This window comes from Phoenix dactylifera, chromosome 13 (assembly GCF_051530095.1).
Source record: "Phoenix dactylifera cultivar Ajwa chromosome 13, Ajwa_hap1_PhDact_Kaust_v1.1, whole genome shotgun sequence".
Classification (NCBI taxonomy): domain Eukaryota; kingdom Viridiplantae; phylum Streptophyta; class Magnoliopsida; order Arecales; family Arecaceae; genus Phoenix; species Phoenix dactylifera.
The window spans coordinates 23346850-23365325 of NC_143202.1; the positions used below are offsets into that span (position 1 = coordinate 23346850).

The 18476-nt window shown below is 39.8% G+C and overlaps 1 protein-coding gene across 1 annotated transcript in view; it reads right to left on the bottom strand.

The window, feature by feature from the left end:
- LOC148700278 (uncharacterized) overlaps positions 1-16765 on the bottom strand; it is a 40243-nt gene extending 23478 nt beyond the window's left edge. Inside the window, exons 1-6 of the mRNA XM_089927072.1 lie at positions 16616-16765; positions 16321-16415; positions 14657-14714; positions 13963-14157; positions 13276-13352; positions 11871-11953 (exon numbers count right to left, since the gene is read on the bottom strand). Of these exons, the coding sequence (XP_089783198.1) occupies positions 11871-11953; positions 13276-13352; positions 13963-14157; positions 14657-14714; positions 16321-16415; positions 16616-16733 (626 nt within the window). The 5' untranslated portion in view covers positions 16734-16765. The remainder of the gene's footprint in view (positions 1-11870; positions 11954-13275; positions 13353-13962; positions 14158-14656; positions 14715-16320; positions 16416-16615) is intronic.
- Positions 16766-18476: the final 1711 nt, after the last annotated feature.

The following is an 18476-nucleotide window of genomic DNA, read 5'->3' on the forward strand; positions in this document are numbered from 1 at the left end:
CCTGGCAATTTTGGAGTCGGCTCATCCACTCTTGGAGTCGACTCGAACTTCCTTGGAGTCGACTCGGCTCTCAGTTTCCGAAAGTTGGTCTTCTGCCTTTTGACGTGAAGCTTGTCTTGGAGTCGACTCGAGCTGTCTGGGAGTCGACTCGAATCTCAGAGGCAGTAACATGGTTTTCTGTCTGTCGATGGTCGCACAGTCTCGGAGTCGACTCGCGTATTGCGGGAGTCGACTCGAATCTCAGAGTCCATAAAATGCTCTCTGACCTTTTCTTTGTGTACCGCTGAGAGTCGACTCTTGCTTTCTCTGGAGTCGACTTGCCAACCATCGGAGTCGACTCGCGTTCCACTGGAGTCGACTCGAATCTCAGACTCGAAAACTGCTCTCTGACTTTTCTTTGTGTACCTCTTGGAGTCGACTCTTACTACCCTGGAGTCGACTCGTTGAACATTGGAGTCGACTCGCGCACTTCAGGAGTCGACTCGTTGACAGGTTCTGAGATGAGGCTTTCTGTTCTTCTTTCTGTTCTCAGTCGGAGTCGACTCGTACTAGTCTGGAGTCGACTCGAGCTCGTGCCAGTGAACTTGATACGCTTGGAGTCGACTCGTGATACTCGGGAGTCGACTCGAGTCTCAGACTTTGGTTCAGCAGACTTCTTAACTTATCCAAAATACTATGAACCAAATCTAGAGACACTTGGACACGATTTTCACTGAAACACTCAATTGAATTCATTAGTAATCACAAGATATACTCAAATGCTTTGAGCTCATCAAAATCAAATGGGGTTTTAATCAATCACTCCACAATCTCCCCCTTTTTGATGATGACAAAACTTTGAGTATATGTAAAATGACTTGCTCAATAAATAATAAAATAAAATCCATAAATGAATTCAAATGTCTGATAATTTAATTTATCCAAGTTTGAAAGGAGTGAAACAACAAATTTCGGAGTTAAAGCTCCCCCTTTCATTTGGAATTATATAAGCCTTCATATTATGCAATCAATTGTTTGGCTTATATGTCATTAATGATTTAGCTTGATTAAAATTCAGATTCTCCCCCTCAACATATGCATTCAACTATGTTTTGATTCTCTGAATTTCCTTTTAATGCTTTGAAGTATTTGAACTGAAATTTTGATTTTTAGAGGGAAAATCTGTCAATTTGTTCTTGAGTAGGATTCAGCTAATCTCCGAATATCCCTTGAATAGATTCTGGAGATTACTCCATTAGGAGCCCCAAAAGAGAGATAATGAGCCTCGAGGTACCGAATCCACTTAGAACAAATTTGTGTGTGTTTTTAAGAGTTTATCTTTTTATTTATTTCCATTGATTTCTTTTACACATTTTTTTTTTCATATTTCTCCCCTTTTACACATTTTATACATATTTCTCCCCCTTTTTGTCATCATACCAAAAAGGAGGTAATCAACCACAATCAATGGCACAACCAATCATCAAATGGCACATAATTGAAGATAAGATGTCTACTCATTGTATTGATATGAATTGAAGTAGATTTGAGCATACAATAAGTAAAGTAAAACAATACAAAACAAAACTCAAACACATCTATGTCCTCCTCGAGGATGAAGCTCCCCCTCTCGAGGATGCATCTCCTCCTCTGGAGGATGTGGCTCCTCCTCTCGAGGATGTGGCTCCTCCTCTCGAGGATGTGGCTCCTCCTCTCGAGGATGGTGCTCCTCCTCTCAATCGGCTCTGCTCCATGAGGAGGGTGACTGCATCTGTGACATGGCCAAGCTGTGTGATGATAGACGTGGTGGCTCTGCTATGTGTAGTGGAGAGCTCTGTCATCGACGCCTGAAGCCCAGTCACCGATGTCTGAAGTGCGTCCAGCTTGTCGATGAGTACATTCGACAAGCGCTCGGCCCCCTCGGTGGTGGTGTGCATGTCACGACCTATCTCCTCTCGCATCTGTCGAGTGGAGCTCGTGACCTCACTCATGCTGTGGAACTGGGCCTGAACCAATCTCCGGACATTGTAGATCTCTTCCCGTACATGAGCCGTCATGTCAGTCACGGCTGTCAAGGAAGGGACCAACTGAGAAGATACGGGTGCAGGAGTGAGAGCAGGCACCGCACCTCGGAGCTCCCGAAGCAGCTCATCCCTCACCTCTCTGACTATCTCCTGTCGCAGCTCCCGGAGCTGCTCAGGATCAATCCGGACCGCCATAGAGGGTGGTGCCGAGGAGGAAGGTCCGGCGGAGGTGGTAGGAGCAGGAGGAGTGGATGGAAGGTCTGGATGGTCTGGAAGGTCTGGGTAGTCTGAATCGGGCTCAGGACTGGGTGAAGGTCTGGTGGTCTGAGCGGTGAGGGTAGACTTCCTAACCCATACCCCCTCTCTCTTCCGAAACCCCATCCTGTGCATGGTCCCCGTACACAAGCGATCTGTCCATCGCAATGCACGAGAGGGTTCCCTCTCAGGAATGGAAATCTCGTACTCCCTAAAGAGAAGAGTAAAAATCATGCCGTATGGGAGGGTGAGCCTAGGTCTATCTAGGGGCTCACACATATACCTATAGATGAGTTTGGAGAAGTTGACCGGGGTGTCCTGAAGAATGTAAGACATAATAGCTAGGTCCCTCTCATTTACAAAATCAAATCTTCCTGTCTTAGGGAAGATGGACCTGGACAGAATACTCAAAAGGATTCTCACTTCAATAGGAAGTGAGCTAGCAGATACCTCGTCTAGGGGGGACTGAGGTGGATGCCCTAAGACGACCGTAAAGGCCTCAACTCTATCCTCAGGGTGTGCGGGAGCCACCCCTACTAATGGAAGGTGGAGGATGTGGGCAATGAGATCCTCCGTGACACGCACAGGGACACCTACTACTGTGCCCTCGATACCTCCATCTCCCCGATGGACGGTACTATAAAACTCTTGAACAAGGCCAGGGTAAGTGGGAAGGTCCAAAGTGAGGAAGTACTCTAGGCCCTGGGCTCTAAGCCTATCACCTATGGTGAACCCTTCCCGGGAGAGATAGTCAAAGTCGACATACCTCCCGGTGGTGACGGCCTTCTCGGCCAACGGCCTTGCGGGAACCGCCCTAGGCGGGGAACGAGCCGGAGGTGGTTGCCTCGCGGGATCGTGCCGCGCCTTGGAGCGCCGCTCGGGACCGGCCTCGGGACGGGACCTCTTCCTAACCACGGTCTTACGAGGCATCTTGACCTAAACGGGAAGAAACACCTAAAGGACGGAGAAAGGTCGACGGAGGAGACTCGGGACGGACCGGAGACGACCTAGGAACGGACGAAAACCCTAAGAACCGGTGAAAAATCGACCGAACAGAGGTTGGAGACGATCGGGGACGACCTAGGAGTCGGCTCTAGGGCTTTTTGAACAGTGGCGGCTTGAAAGAAAAGTGTTTGCGAAACGACAAACCTAGGGTTAAAAAGTCGGATCCCGACTGCGAGTCGACTCCCCTGAGTCGCGAGTCGACTCGACCTCGAGTCGACTCCAGAATATGCGCGAGTCGACTCTCCTTATGTGCCTGTAGACTTCGAGTCGACTCCCGACAATGTGCGAGTCGACTCCCCCTCAGCTGCCATCTTTGCGAGTCGACTCCCGCAAATGCGCGAGTCGACTCCCCCTTAGGAGCCGGCTCAGAAACTTACTCGAGTCGTCTCTAACTTTGGCACGCACCTAAAACTCATGCTATAATCGTGCCAAATGAGGGAAAATCACCTAATTATGATCTGATTTGATGATCATTGAAAAGAAACTCTATTTTAACCACATTGTAATCATCAAAATCAATTATTCTAGTGAAAACCACCACTAGGATGGATCAATCACTCCTAATCCCCTCCTAAGCACACTAAACCTCTCTTCACTTAGGGGTTTTGTAAAGATATCTGCTAATTGATTATCAGTACAAACAAATTGGAGTGTCACATCACCATTCAATACATGATCTCTTATGAAGTGATGTCTTATCTCAATGTGTTTAGTTCTTGAATGTTGAATTGGATTTTTAGTTAGATTTATGGCACTTGTATTATCACAATTAATGGGAATTTTATCTTGTTTAATGCCATAATCTTCTAATTGTTGTTTAATCCACAAGATTTGAGCACAACAACTCCCGGCTGCCACATATTCAGCTTCAGCAGTGGATAATGCAACCGAGTTTTGTTTCTTGCTAAACCATGAGATAAGGTTTTCTCCTAGAAATTGACAAGACCCGTTGGTACTTTTTCTATCAAGCTTACATCCAGCGAAGTCTGAATCTGTGTATCCTATTAAGTTTAGGTTAGATTCTTTAGAGTACCATAGCCCTATGTTCTTAGTTCCTATTAAGTATTTAAAAATTCTCTTAACTGCAGCTAGGTGTGATTCTTTAGAATTAGCCTGATATCTAGCACACATGCACACACTAAACATAATATCAGGTCTACTTGCAGTAAGATACAGTAAAGATCCTATCATACCTCTATAAAGTTTTTGATCTACAGATTTACCTGATTCATCTTGATCTAATTTGCATGATGAGCTCATGGGGGTGCTAATTGACTTGTTTCCCTCCATATCAAACTTCTTGAGCATCTCCTTGATATATTTTGCTTGATTGATGAAGATTCCTCCTTCAGATTGTTTGATTTGAAGCCCTAGGAAGTAGTTCAGCTCTCCCATCATGCTCATCTCAAACTCACTCTGTATCAAATCAGCAAACTCTTCGCAGAGGCGATTGTTAGTAGCACCGAAAATGATATCATCACCATAAATCTGTACTAATAACATATCTTTGTTTTGCTTTTTCAGAAATAATGTTGTGTCTACATTTTCCCTAGAGAATTCATGTTCTAATAGGAATTTACTAAGTCTCTCATACCATGCTCTAGGTGCTTGTTTTAATCCATAAAGTGCTTTGTTCAGTTTATACACATGATTAGGGTATTGATGATTTTCAAAACCAGGAGGTTGTTCTACATACACTTCCTCATTAATATACCCATTTAAAAATGCACTTTTTACATCCATTTGAAATAGTTTGAAATCCTTAGAGCATGCATATGCTAATAATAGTCTAATAGCCTCAAGTCTAGCTACGGGAGCAAAGGTTTCATCAAAATCTATGCCTTCTTCTTGATTATAACCCTTTGCCACTAGTCTAGCCTTATTCTTTATAACAATTCCATTTTCATCTAGCTTATTTTTATATATCCATTTTGTACCTATAATTGGATATTCAGAAGGCCTCTCTACTAGATCCCACACTTTGTTTCTAGTAAATTGGTTTAGTTCTTCTTGCATTGCATTTATCCAATTTACATCATTTTCGGCTTCTTCTATATGTTTGGGCTCAAAGTGTGAAACAAAAGCTAGATGGTTATTCAAATTTCTAAGTGAAGCTCTAGTCCTAACCGGTTGAGATGGATCATCTAGAATAAGTTCCTTAGGATGCCCGTGAGCATACCTCCAAGCTTTTGTTAGCCCATGATCCACAATAGGCTCTTGGCTTGATGATGCTTCTTCAATCAATTTTTGATTATCATCTTGTAATCCCATCTCATCTATCTTTTCTTCAAGTATTTCAACATCATCATCAAAATTAACCTTCTTACTAGATGAGATGTCACTAGAGTCATCAAAAACAACATGTATAGATTCTTCTATAACTAGGGTTCTTTTATTAAAGATTCTATAGGCTTTACTAGTTGTAGAATAACCTAAGAATATTCCTTCATCAGATTTAGGATCAAATTTCCCTAGATTATCTTTCCCATTATTATGTACAAAACACCTACATCCAAAGACATGAAAGTAATTAACTTTTGGTTTTCTGTTTTTCCAAAGTTCATAAGGTGTTTTCTTTATAATGGGTCTTAATAAAACTCTATTTAATATGTGACAAGAGGTATTAATGGCTTCTCCCCAAAAGTACTTAGGGAGGTTACTTTCACATAACATAGTCCTAGCCATTTTCTCTAGTGTTCTATTCTTCCTTTCCACAACTCCATTTTGTTGTGGTGTCCTAGGTGCAGAAAAATTATGGGTTATCCCCTTTTTACTACAAAATTCGTCAAATAATTGATTTTCGAATTCGGTACCATGGTCACTTCTAATGGCTATGACTGAAGACTCTCTAGCATTTGTTACTTCCTTATGGAACTTCTTAAACATAGAAAATGCTTGATCCTTATGCGCTAGAAACATGACCCATGTGTACCTAGAGTAATCATCTACTATAACTAGACCATATTTATTTCCACCTAGGCTTGTTGTTCTAGTTGGACCAAATAGGTCCATGTGTAGTAATTCTAGAGGCCTAGAAGTAGAGACACATTTTATGGATTTAAAAGAGTTCCTAGATTGTTTGCCAAATTGACATGCTTCACATATTTTGTTCTTTTCAAATTTTAATTTTGGCAAACCTATCACGGAGTCTCTTATAACTAGTTTAGTTATTGTGTCCATGCTTGCATGACCTAACTTACGGTGCCATAACCAACTAGCATCATTATCTTTAGTTTCATTTACAACTAGACATTGGTTATGTTTTGCAAGATCTTCTAGGTCTACAACATATACATTTCCACGTCTAATTCCTTTAAAAACTAAACTATTATCATTAGGATTTGTTATAATGCATAGTGATGGTTTAAACATAACATCATATCCTTTATCACATAATTGACTAATGCTTAACAAGTTATGCTTAAGACCATCAACATATCTAACATTATCTATAAAAGTAGAAGGGGTGATTTGAACTTTACCAATACCAATGATGTGACCTTGGTTGTTGTCTCCAAACGTCACAGCACCTCCCTTCTTAGCTTCAAGGGTGAAAAATTGATCTTTATCATCCGTCATGTGCCTTGAGCAGCCACTATCCAAATACCAGCAGTTTTTGTTGACTTTGGCTGCAAGACACTCCTACACAAGCAAATCATGTCATCTTAGGTACCCAAGTTTTCTTGGGTCCTTCATGGTTAGTCAAGTTGGTTCCTTTTGGAACCCATACCTTTTTAATTTTTCTTTTAGTTTTACTTTTCCTAAAATTACACACATTTGCTTTATGCCCTATTGTACCACAACAAAAGCAAGTTATTTTCTTAATTTTAGTTTTCCCAGCTTTAACAAAGAAGTTACTAAGAAGTTTTTGTTTATTTCTTGGTTTATATCCTAAACCCGCTTTATTAAATACGGCTCGTTGATTATTAAGTATCATATTTAACTTTTCAGAACTATACGTAAACTTTTCAACTAAAGGTTTGTATTTTCCAAGTTCTTTAGTTAATGTTTGATTTTCTGCTTTTAAATCATTTAGTTCTTTTGTGAGATCCTTGTTTAAGATTTGTTTATGGTTTTTAAGTTCTGAAAGTTCCTTAGTTAGTTTTTCATTATCTTTCGTTAAGTTGTTAGTCTTCTTAATTAAGAGTTGGTTGCTTGTCTTAAGTTCTAGATTTTCTTTGGTAAGATTATCTTTATCCTTAATTAATGAATCATGCTTATGAATGTAAGTTTGGTTAGTTACTTTTAGTTCTCTGTTTTTAACATTTATATTCTTATATTCAATCATTAATTCATTAAACGCATCATAAAGTTCATCAAATGTAAAATCAAAATGCGTATCGGAAGTTACCTCGTTTTCGTTGGCCATGAAGCAGAAATTGGCCTTCTTTTCTTGTTCTTCATCCGATGATGAAGATGATGCGTCGGAGTCCGATAGGGTGGTGACAAGGGCTTTCTTCTTCTTCTTGTACTTGCTGCCCTTCTTTAGTAAGGGACACTCAGCTCTGATGTGTCCCGGCTTTTTGCACTCATAGCACCCAATCCCCTCATTTTCTCTTTCCTTACCTTTGTCCTTGCGGTAGGAATTTGAGGGGCCTCTCCTTTGATGATAGGACTTCTTGTGGTTGATGAATTTCTTGAACTTGCGCACAAGAAGTGCCTCACCACTATCTTCCTCATCTTCTTCTTCTTCACTACTGCTACTGCAAGATAAGTCTTTGTTAGATGAAGTAGATTTTAAAGCTATTACCTTTTTCTTATGGGAGGACTCTTCCTCGTTGTGTTGTTTCATGGTGAGCTCGTGCGTCATAAGGGATCCAAGAAGCTCCTCAAGTGGTAGCTTGTTCAAGTCCTTGGCTTCTTGGATTGCCGTCACTTTAGCTTCCCACGACCTTGGTAGACACCGAAGGATTTTTCTGACAAGCTCACTGTTAGTATAGTTCTTGCCAAGGCTTTTTAGGCCATTGACAATATCAGTAAACCTAGTGAACATGCATGTGATTGTTTCATTTGAATCCATTTTAAATAGTTCATATTTATGAACCAAGATGTTTATTTTGGATTCCTTGACTTGATTCGTGCCCTCATGGGTCACTTCAAGTCTGTCCCAAATTTCTTTTGCAGAATTACAAGTTGAAACCCTATTGAATTCATTACGGTCTAAGGCACAATAAAACACATTCATAGCTTTAGAGTTTAATTGTGCCTTCCTCATGTCATGTTCATCCCAATCCTTTTCTAATTTGGGTACCTTAACACCCTCTATATATGTGGATGGGATGTATGGGCCATTCACTACAATGGTCCACATCTCATAGTCTTGGGCTTGGATGAATATTCTCATCCTAGCCTTCCAGTATGAGTAGTCGGATCCATTGAAGAAAGGGGGTCTTTGGGTGGACTGACCCTCAATGTGAGAAGATCCAAATGGGGTTGTCATTTTGATCTTTTAACTCTTGAGTGGAAGAGTTTTTGGCTCTGATACCACTTGTTGCCCAGATAGACAACCCAAGAGGGGGGGGTGAATTGGGTTTTAAATTAATTTGGATAATTAAAAGGTTATGGATGATTAATTAAAAACTATTGCAAGTTATTTAATTAATGCTAAGTGCTGTGAGTGATGTGAGAGGAAGAAGAGAAGAGACAATCCAATGCAAACACAGAGTTTTATAGTGGTTCGGAGCTACCCCTTGCTCCTACGTCCACTCCCCAAGTCTCTCTTGGGAATTCACTATAACCCCCTTGGATTACAGCCGGTTGTTTTGCAAGCTCACAACCAAACTTGTTGTTTTACGAGCTCACAACGAACTCGGTCGGTTTTCCCAGGCTCACCGACTAGAACCAACCCCGATTGTTTTCCCGGGCTCACAATCAAACCCTTACACACGTTGGTTTTAACTTGGCTCACCAACCAACCTTAATCCCCTTGATTCAATCCCCCGATTGAACCAAGTAAATACAAGTTACAGAAAGACAACAGAAAATAAGCTTCTCAAAAGCAGATTTAAAACAATATAATCAAAGAGGAGTTTAGAAGCCCTCAAACGCTTTTAAGCTGGAGAAGAGGTAAGGCTTCTTGAACTCCGGTCTCCTCTTGAATGTGTAGTCGACTTGAATGCTGGAGGAGAAGGCTTTAATTGCTGGGAAGATGTAGGTGGAGCAGTAAATGCAGATCTTCCCTTTTTCGTTGAAGAGCACGTTGCAGAGCTTGAATCCTTGATTAGTTGGAGTGGAATGACTGTTCTCTGCCTTGCTACAGTCTTCTGTGGCTATTTAAGCCAACCCCCACGGAAACTAGCCGTTACACTGCTTTTTCTGCCCGTTCTGCACACTCTGCGCAGCCTGACAATATGACCGTTGGTGGGTTGGAGTCGACTCGCGCGATCAGGAGTCGACTCGGCTGTATCGGGAGTCGACTCAAGCTTTTCCGGAGTCGACTCGGCAACTGTTCCAAATTTGAATTAAAGTTGCCGTCACGACTGGGAGTCGACTCGTCTTGACCCGGAGTCGACTCGCCAACTTCTGGAGCTGACCTGGCAATTTTGGAGTCGGCTCATCCACTCTTGGAGTCGACTCGAACTTCCTTGGAGTCGACTCGGCTCTCAGTTTCCGAAAGTTGGTCTTCTGCCTTTTGACGTGAAGCTTGTCTTGGAGTCGACTCGAGCTGTCTGGGAGTCGACTCGAATCTCAGAGGCAGTAACATGGTTTTCTGTCTGTCGATGGTCGCACAATCTCGGAGTCGACTCGCGTATTGCGGGAGTCGACTCGAATCTCAGAGTCCATAAAATGCTCTCTGACCTTTTCTTTGTGTACCGCTGAGAGTCGACTCTTGCTTTCTCTGGAGTCGACTTGCCAACCATCGGAGTCGACTCGCGTTCCACTGGAGTCGACTCGAATCTCAGACTCGAAAACTGCTCTGACTTTTCTTTGTGTACCTCTTGGAGTCGACTCTTACTACCCTGGAGTCGACTCGTTGAACATTGGAGTCGACTCGCGCACTTCAGGAGTCGACTCGTTGACAGGTTCTGAGATGAGGCTTTCTGTTCTTCTTTCTGTTCTCAGTCGGAGTCGACTCGTACTAGTCTGGAGTCGACTCGAGCTCGTGCCAGTGAACTTGATACGCTTGGAGTCGACTCGTGATACTCGGGAGTCGACTCGAGTCTCAGACTTTGGTTCAACAGACTTCTTAACTTATCCAAAATACTATGAACCAAATCTAGAGACACTTGGACACGATTTTCACTGAAACACTCAATTGAATTCATTAGTAATCACAAGATATACTCAAATGCTTTGAGCTCATCAAAATCAAATGGGGTTTTAATCAATCACTCCACACTTAAGGAACACGTTACAGCACTGAACAAAAAATTATCTTTTTGGAAAGTGAGAGGTATACAATTCCATAGGCAAATCAAAACATGAAATGCAATAGACTCAAAACTCTAAATTTGTGTTTACTAAGGCATTGTTTAAAGGGGAAAAAAAAAGAAAGAAAGGATAATTGCCATTTTGGCTCAATGCTGAGCAGCTCACTAAGTGTCGATACTGACCCAGTGTCTGGTGATGACACTAGCCCAGCATTTACATGCCAAAGACAACTGTGGAAACCATGGTTGACGTATATAGAAGAATAGGGAGCTCAGTTTTTCAAATGACATATAAAGTCCTATTTCTCTATTTCTAGGATAAGTAGCAACCTATTTGAATCCAAGTAACATCTACAAATTAGACGAACAAAAGCCTAATCTGATATCAAATCAAAAATACAAAAAAAGCTTTTCCCATATCAAAAATGCAAAATGAAAGCTTATGCCAAATTCATTTACCTACTTGATAGATCAAGTTCCTTTTTACATACTTCAAGGGTGGTTTAGATACATCTTTCAATAAATCTGCTCAAATTTTTTTTGTGCGGTATATATTCTGTTGAAATGACCTAAAAGTTTTAATGGCAAAGGAATTGGAACCTGCATTGGAAGTCAAAAATTTGGAGTACTTTAATATTCCTTCTCTAGCAATCATCAATTAGAAAGGAAAATGGAAGTCAGTTGTCGCTATGATTACAAGGACTTGCTGAAAGCCATAAGTAATCTTTTTCTTTCCCTTTAGAGGAGTCATTGGCATAGTTTCTGACTTGATCACAGTCAGTTATTGTTTTTGGAAAGTAAGATTTCTTTACATTGTCACATTGCGCATGGGGTAAGTCTGGAAATTTGTACAGGACCACTTGCTGGAATGGCCATTCTACTGCTTTGAATATTACTTCGCTACTCAGTGAAGCAGGTTATTGACCAAGATCTGCTTGCCCAATTTCACATATATAGACTCAGCACCCAATTAAGCTTAAAGATAAAGCTTGTAAAAAGTTGCATTGGTGCTTTAAAACTTATCTTAAATTAGTCCGAGTATGACTGTTTACTATACATCATAGGTCCTTAACAAGTTCATGATTTAATGATGAAAGATCAAAAATGGATGACTCCTATAGTTGATAATTGTATGCTATGGGCTTGTTAAAAGCATGCTGTCATGGGTCTTTGAAGACAGTATATATTTTAAATTTGATAATACCCTGTATTTGATAAGCCTAAGGAAAGAGGATCCATTTGACAAGAACTGACTATTGCTCCGAAAACACCTAGCATTCCCATCAGCTCAATTCTGTCCCCATTCTTCACAAGAAACTCCTGAAAAAAGTTTAAAGACTATAATTATAAGTCGATAATGATGCTTATTATCATGTCATATCATTACATTGTCTCCATGCTCATAAATTATTTAAAAAAATGCTACTGACAGTTATAGGTGGAAGCAGAAATGAACACGATTAAACCTTCTAACATGTGCAAAAAACACTATATCCCTCTTTACTTGGTATTAAACTTTAGTGCAAAGAACTAAGGTTCAGGAAAGCTAAAGCAAAAACCATAGCAACCGACAAGAAACATCAAACCCAAGAACATATCAGAAATAAACAAAATATCTCAATAAACATCTCTAGCAGGTCAGCTAGCATAGAGGAAGCAAGTCAAACAATCCATAGGTAATCACTAAACTACTTTGATTAATATATTACTGAGAGCTCAGCTGGCAATTTTTGGCCTGGAACAGCCAAACTGCCTAAAATACATGGGTCCAGGTTAGGGTTTTTATAATCAAGACAGCTTTGGATTATCTGAAACCAAGATGGATCGGCGTAGAATTTGGCCTCCAAAACCAACTGGTCATTATGGACTGGACAAAACTTTAAGAACCTGGACATATGAGCCCTAGGATAGTGGTTATATTGTGGTGGACCATACGCTAATGAAGACTTGGTTCTTATGATTCTGTAGTTAATAGAAAAGGTGGAGCAGTAGCATGTTTAGAACTTACGTTGTTTTCTTCCCCATTTTAGTTTCTTCTTCCTTCTCTCTCACTTTATTTTGACACCTAACCTAAACCCCTCTTTCCCAACAACATTTTGCTTTCATGTTTTACGGTACAAAACTAATAAGTGAGGACAAAATTGAGTTGGTGGACTGGGTATATGTGCATTTAAAATAGATGGGTTGACCATCGGTTTACTCTTTTCAAACTGATTGCAAGTGGATTGGATATGGGTTATGGGCCTTCCTAACTCGACCTGAAATTTGACCAACCCAAATGAAAATTTACTGGATCAGTTGCCACCACCTAGTGAGTATAAACTAGAAAGTTTCCATGGATACCAGGCAGAATACAAGCATGTACTCTCAAAACTGAGTTAAAATACAAGTAGATAACAATAAAGTGTTTATTATGTGTTTTATGCACATCTACAATTCATCAACATGCATACCGAATTTTGTGATGAATATGTTAAGTTTACTTCTTATTAATAGAAAAATGTGTTAGAGGAAAACAAACAATTCTATTGACATAATCCAAAACATATCTGTACATATATAAGAAAAAAACCAAATCTTTTCTATAAACCTGCTTGAGAAAACATTAGCTTTTATCACTAAGTATAAGTTGAATAACATACCTCGCTAACATTATTAATTGCATAAAGTGTGGAACCAGCAATTACTAGCATATCTCCTTTTATAGGGCTGCTTCCTCCTGAATGCCATCAGAAAGGGAGATGAAAACTAAGATAAACTGATGCATAACTGAATGAACAAATTAAGAATAAAGCTATAGATAATTGTTGTCTCAACTCTCAACCACCAAAGGTTGGTTCTTAATAAAACAAGTCATAGTATTATATAAGTCAATGAAAGGCCTGACTGTTTATTTTACCCTTGTGATGTCATACGTGCCAAGAATTTGTTTTCCTTTACCGCAATGAAGCAAGACCATGAGGATTGAAAGATTCAAAATAACTGTTATGCTCCATGTTTACCAATAAACTAATCTCTAAAAGCAATGGAAACATTTTGAGGTTCAATAACCAAAATCATGCTCACACTCCACTGAATGTTTATGTTTTTTTGTTAATTCTTATTTCTGACTTGCTAACATAATTCTGATTAATCAGTTTACAATTATTTATAATTCCTTCATCCAAAAGAAAAGTAGGGAACTTTTGGACATATTCTACCAACATAATTTTGCAGATAACCCATCAATATTATTGACGAGATACGCAACTCTCCATTCAAGAGTATAAGCAAGAAAGGCAATCAGATTGTGGAATTATTTACTATACACTTGTAAAGCATCTAGTTACCTGCTCTATCAGCTGCATGCACATCAGAAAATACAACTAGGACAAGTCCAGCAACACAAATAAATACACCAGCAAACTTCCTTAATCTGTATTTTGTCTTTAAGAACATCCACGTAAGGAATATGACACACGGAATTGCCCAACAATCCAGAAGCATGACACTTGTCAATGAAGTGTACTGATAAGCCTTCACCACTACATATAAAATACAAAGTTAGTAGTTTCTATAATGCAGCTCGTCATTATAAGTTAGCAGAAAGATTTTTGTTTTTCAGTCATATAGTGGAAAAAAGCAGCACAAGAATTTAAGTGAAAATAAGTGAACTGTTACTTGAAATAGGTGCCAGAATTTGATAACAATGGGGAGCATTCAAAATGTTGGTGCAATATTACACAGAGAGCCCAGATTGTTGGTTCGGAACTTAATGGTCATAATTCAAGATGAGAACTCCTGATGATCTAGCTCAAATATTTGTTTAGCTACAAATATCAGATAAATCAGACCAGAGAAGGGGAAATAATGGTGCTGTTATAATATCGAGAAGAGTTCATTTAGTTCAGAAGCCCGCCACATGAAGCAATATGATGGTTAATCCAACTAACTCCCCAAAAGAAAGATGTAATTTGCCATAAAAAATCATTATAAAAAAGCTGTAAAAGAATTTGAGTAATTCGCCATAAAAATATCGCTTACCAAGAAAATTGGCCTCCACATCAAGAAATCCTAGCAATAGATAGTAATACCATTTCATCTGCATAAAACAAAACATAGGAAATGGGTATAACTGTGTGAGTACATGAGAGGAACTAGCTATTCTGGGTTTAACTTGACCAAGAACTAAAGTTACCATTCACATAAAACCTTTGGATGTTAGAGAACTATTTGGTTTTATTTAGAAGTCAGAAAGTAAAAGGCATTTATTTTGAAAAGAAGAATCTATAATGTCCAATAACTACTCTTGATAAACCGAAAGTAGAATCTCAATAGATAATTCACATAATTGGCAGTGAATGAGTTTTTTCTGCAACATCAAGATTTACTAAGATGTAAACATTTGAAAAGTGAGAGACTTTAATACTGAAGCCATACAAATATATTAAACCATGCATCTTCCTTGGCCGTCTGGACAAGAAATGATTTATATTATTGTAAAAGAGGAAAAGATTTACCCTGCCATTCTACTGTCTAATGAAAGAAATACAGTTCAGAATTTTCACATGTAAACAGCCACCAAAAAATGGATGCAAACAAAAAACACCGACACTCCACTTTTGGCTGGCTCTTCAATCATAAAAAAAGGCTAAAGCACACAGAAAGGAGAATAAACTAACTGGCATGAAATCAGTTTACACCTTCAACTAACATTATCTCATTAGAATTAAAAAGTAACCAAACCTTCTACAGAGTGGTTGTATACTGCCAAAGTTACACCTTTCATCCCTACAGATATTAATGTTTACCTCACACAACTAAAGTGCATAAGAATATGAAATCACTCAGTTCTAACCAATGATTGCTGAACCGAGCCGACCCGGTTCTAACCAATGATTGCTGAACCAAGCCGACCCGGTCTCCGACCGAGTCGGTTCTCCATTGGAAAATGGTTCCGGCCCCCTAGGGGCCGGAAGTTGATTGGATGCGGCCAGAACCGGTTGGAACCGGCCGGAAATTGACGGAATCGGACGGTTCCCTCCGGTTCAACGGACCTTGGTTCTAACTATAGATATATGTTGATTAATATCAATTGCCAAAGCCCCCACATGGAGAGATATACAAATCCAAACATTCATCACATGGGAAGGAGGGAGGGAGGGAGGGGGAGAGAGAGAGAGAGAGGTGGATGTTACTAGTAGGCTAAAACCATACATATTAATGATTAAGCAAAAAGACCAATAAGATGTAAACTACAAATATTAAACTACCTTCTATCCTTGTCTATTCTATCCTTGTGATGACGCTTAAACTACCATTTGTACTATTCTATCCTTGTCTAGATTCAAGTAGACTAAAACCAATACATTCTAATGACCAGGCAAGAAGACCAGTCAAACTTGAGCTATATATTATTATTATTTCATAAACATTAAAACAACCCCTGTGCCATGCTATCCTTGTCTATAAGTGGGACTTAGTAATAGACTAAAAAAATCATAGCAGTGAAATGAACCACCCCCCCTCCCAAAAAAAAAACACACACACACAAAGAACGAAAACAGAGCAGTTAAACCTAAATGAGAGATAACCAATAAAATATGCTTCCAATTACCAATAAAACAATACCACTATCACCAAAAGATTGGAACTCTGGAGAAAAAAATAAAGAAAATTCACAAACAAACAGAGGGCAGATCAGAAACCTGGAGCGGCTTCTTCCGGTGGATCATGTAAGCCCCATAGACTATCGCCAATAACACATAATTGAAGAACGACTGCGACGTCGGAGCATCGATCCCTGAATCCAACAAAACCCAAACCAAACTCCGTAAACTCATAACCAATTAAGAAGCAATCCACAAAATCCGAAATGACCCAACAACATGCAAAAGATCCCATCTTCAAATGTCATTGATATTAAAAAAAAAAAAAAAACAGCACCCATTAGCTATAACCAAAGCAGAGGTCGTGTTTTGGAATCGAAACGCGATACAGGACCTCGTCTAGAGAGCTCTGAGGAGGTGAAACCCGTGGAAGTGATCAGAAGCGATACGAACTGCCCTAATCCAACGCCGATCAGAGTCGTCCTCGACCAGAATCCATCAAAGTTCGCCATTGCTGCACTAAAACCACGATCAGAAGTCAAAACCCTAGATTGCTCTCTCTCTCTCTCGCTCGCTCGCTCGCTGGCCTTGTTCTGTTCCCATGTATGCTGCATGGAGATATAAAGGAGCGAGCGGCGAATCCCAGAGACGGCAGGCGATATGGGGTTCGGGTTATATCTTTCGCAACGCTGACCGTTGGATCTCGTTCCGCACAGCTATCAAAGCAAACCGAACGCCTCCATTCATCATCCGCTCAGATCTCGAAGCGACCATTGCGCGATCCAACGGTTGTATTCGCTCGAAGGAAGGCGAATCCTTCTTTCGCGCGAAAGATACAACTCCCGTCCGATGTAATGATTAGGTTGGAGCTAGAGTTTGACCTGTGGAAAACAAATGGTTTAATATTAGCCGGCGAAGGAAAGTGACCGTTGAATTTGGAAAGCGCTTGAAACAATCGGGAAATGATGCTGGTGCGAGCCATGTTCTCTTTTTCTTTTTCCTGACTGCGGCGTATTGTTGGGGCTTGCTTTCCTCTGTCTTTGGCTTTTTCTTCTTTTTTTTTTACAGGGATGGATGGATGAGATTTCAAGATGATATGATTGGGTTGTAGAGGAACTGTGGTCTTTTGGCCAACTAGACCTTGCGCAAAGTGTTGGAATATATTCCACTTGTCCAAAGCAACCGTATGAGGACTTTGGAGTCAGCAAGACTAAATGGAGAGGTTATTATGATACAATTGATCAACCACAGCAACCATGATAAAAATAATCAAAATTTTCCCCACCTATAAGATGGATCGGGCATTAGAAAAGAATATCAACTTGATGTTGATCCTTTCATGGGACTTCATCGATAGTCCTATTTTATTTATATGATAGCTAATTGGTATGTATGTATATGTGTGTGTGTGTGTGTATAGATAGACAGATAGATAGAGAGAAAGAGAGAGGGCGCTAGCTGGGAGGGCTGGTAAAGCAATTGATTATGAAGTAATGTAGAGTGAGAGTGGCGTTAGAGGACTAGATACAGCTTAATCTATTTTGGTTATAGCTATGGATCTTATCCAAAGGGCAAATTATATTGGACATTGTTAGAAATTTTAAAATTTTAATGTCTTCAGTTATTATCTTTCGATCATATTGAGTTGAACTGGATTCATGCTTGAGTTTCAAACTATAGGTTAGGCTCCAACGTACCATCTAATCTATAGAGCGTAATTTCTAAAAATGATAGTAATGAATTTTATTGTTTGGTTTATCTTTTTTTTCTTTACAATGTTGTCTCTCTATTTTCAATTGCTCTTATTAATTTCGTGCTTTTTTTTTTGCTAGGACGGATGATTCATATAGTTTTAGTATGGATACATCCAAAACAGTTGAAAAACAGTAAATTCTGGAGCGCTTTAGGCAGTTCCTTCTCTCCAACCTATAAGACACCCTCGGAGTGATTAATTACATTAGGCCACCCAATCCGTAGCCCTGTTGGCCTCTCTGTACATATGCTTGGTCTGGAATGCGACGTCGTCATTGAATCAGTGCTTCAAAAGGGCTTTTTCTTAAAGGCGTATAGCATTTTTACCAAAACAAGTGGCTAGTAGATTAATCATCTAATTTGAAGTTACTCTTATGCATTGCGTGGGAACCCATGCTAGCATGCATTTAGTCCCATATCAGTTGTATATTGAGAAAATCTTGGATATTTATATAGCGTCAAGATATCCAAATGCTACATTCCAATTAATATTTTGGGATGAG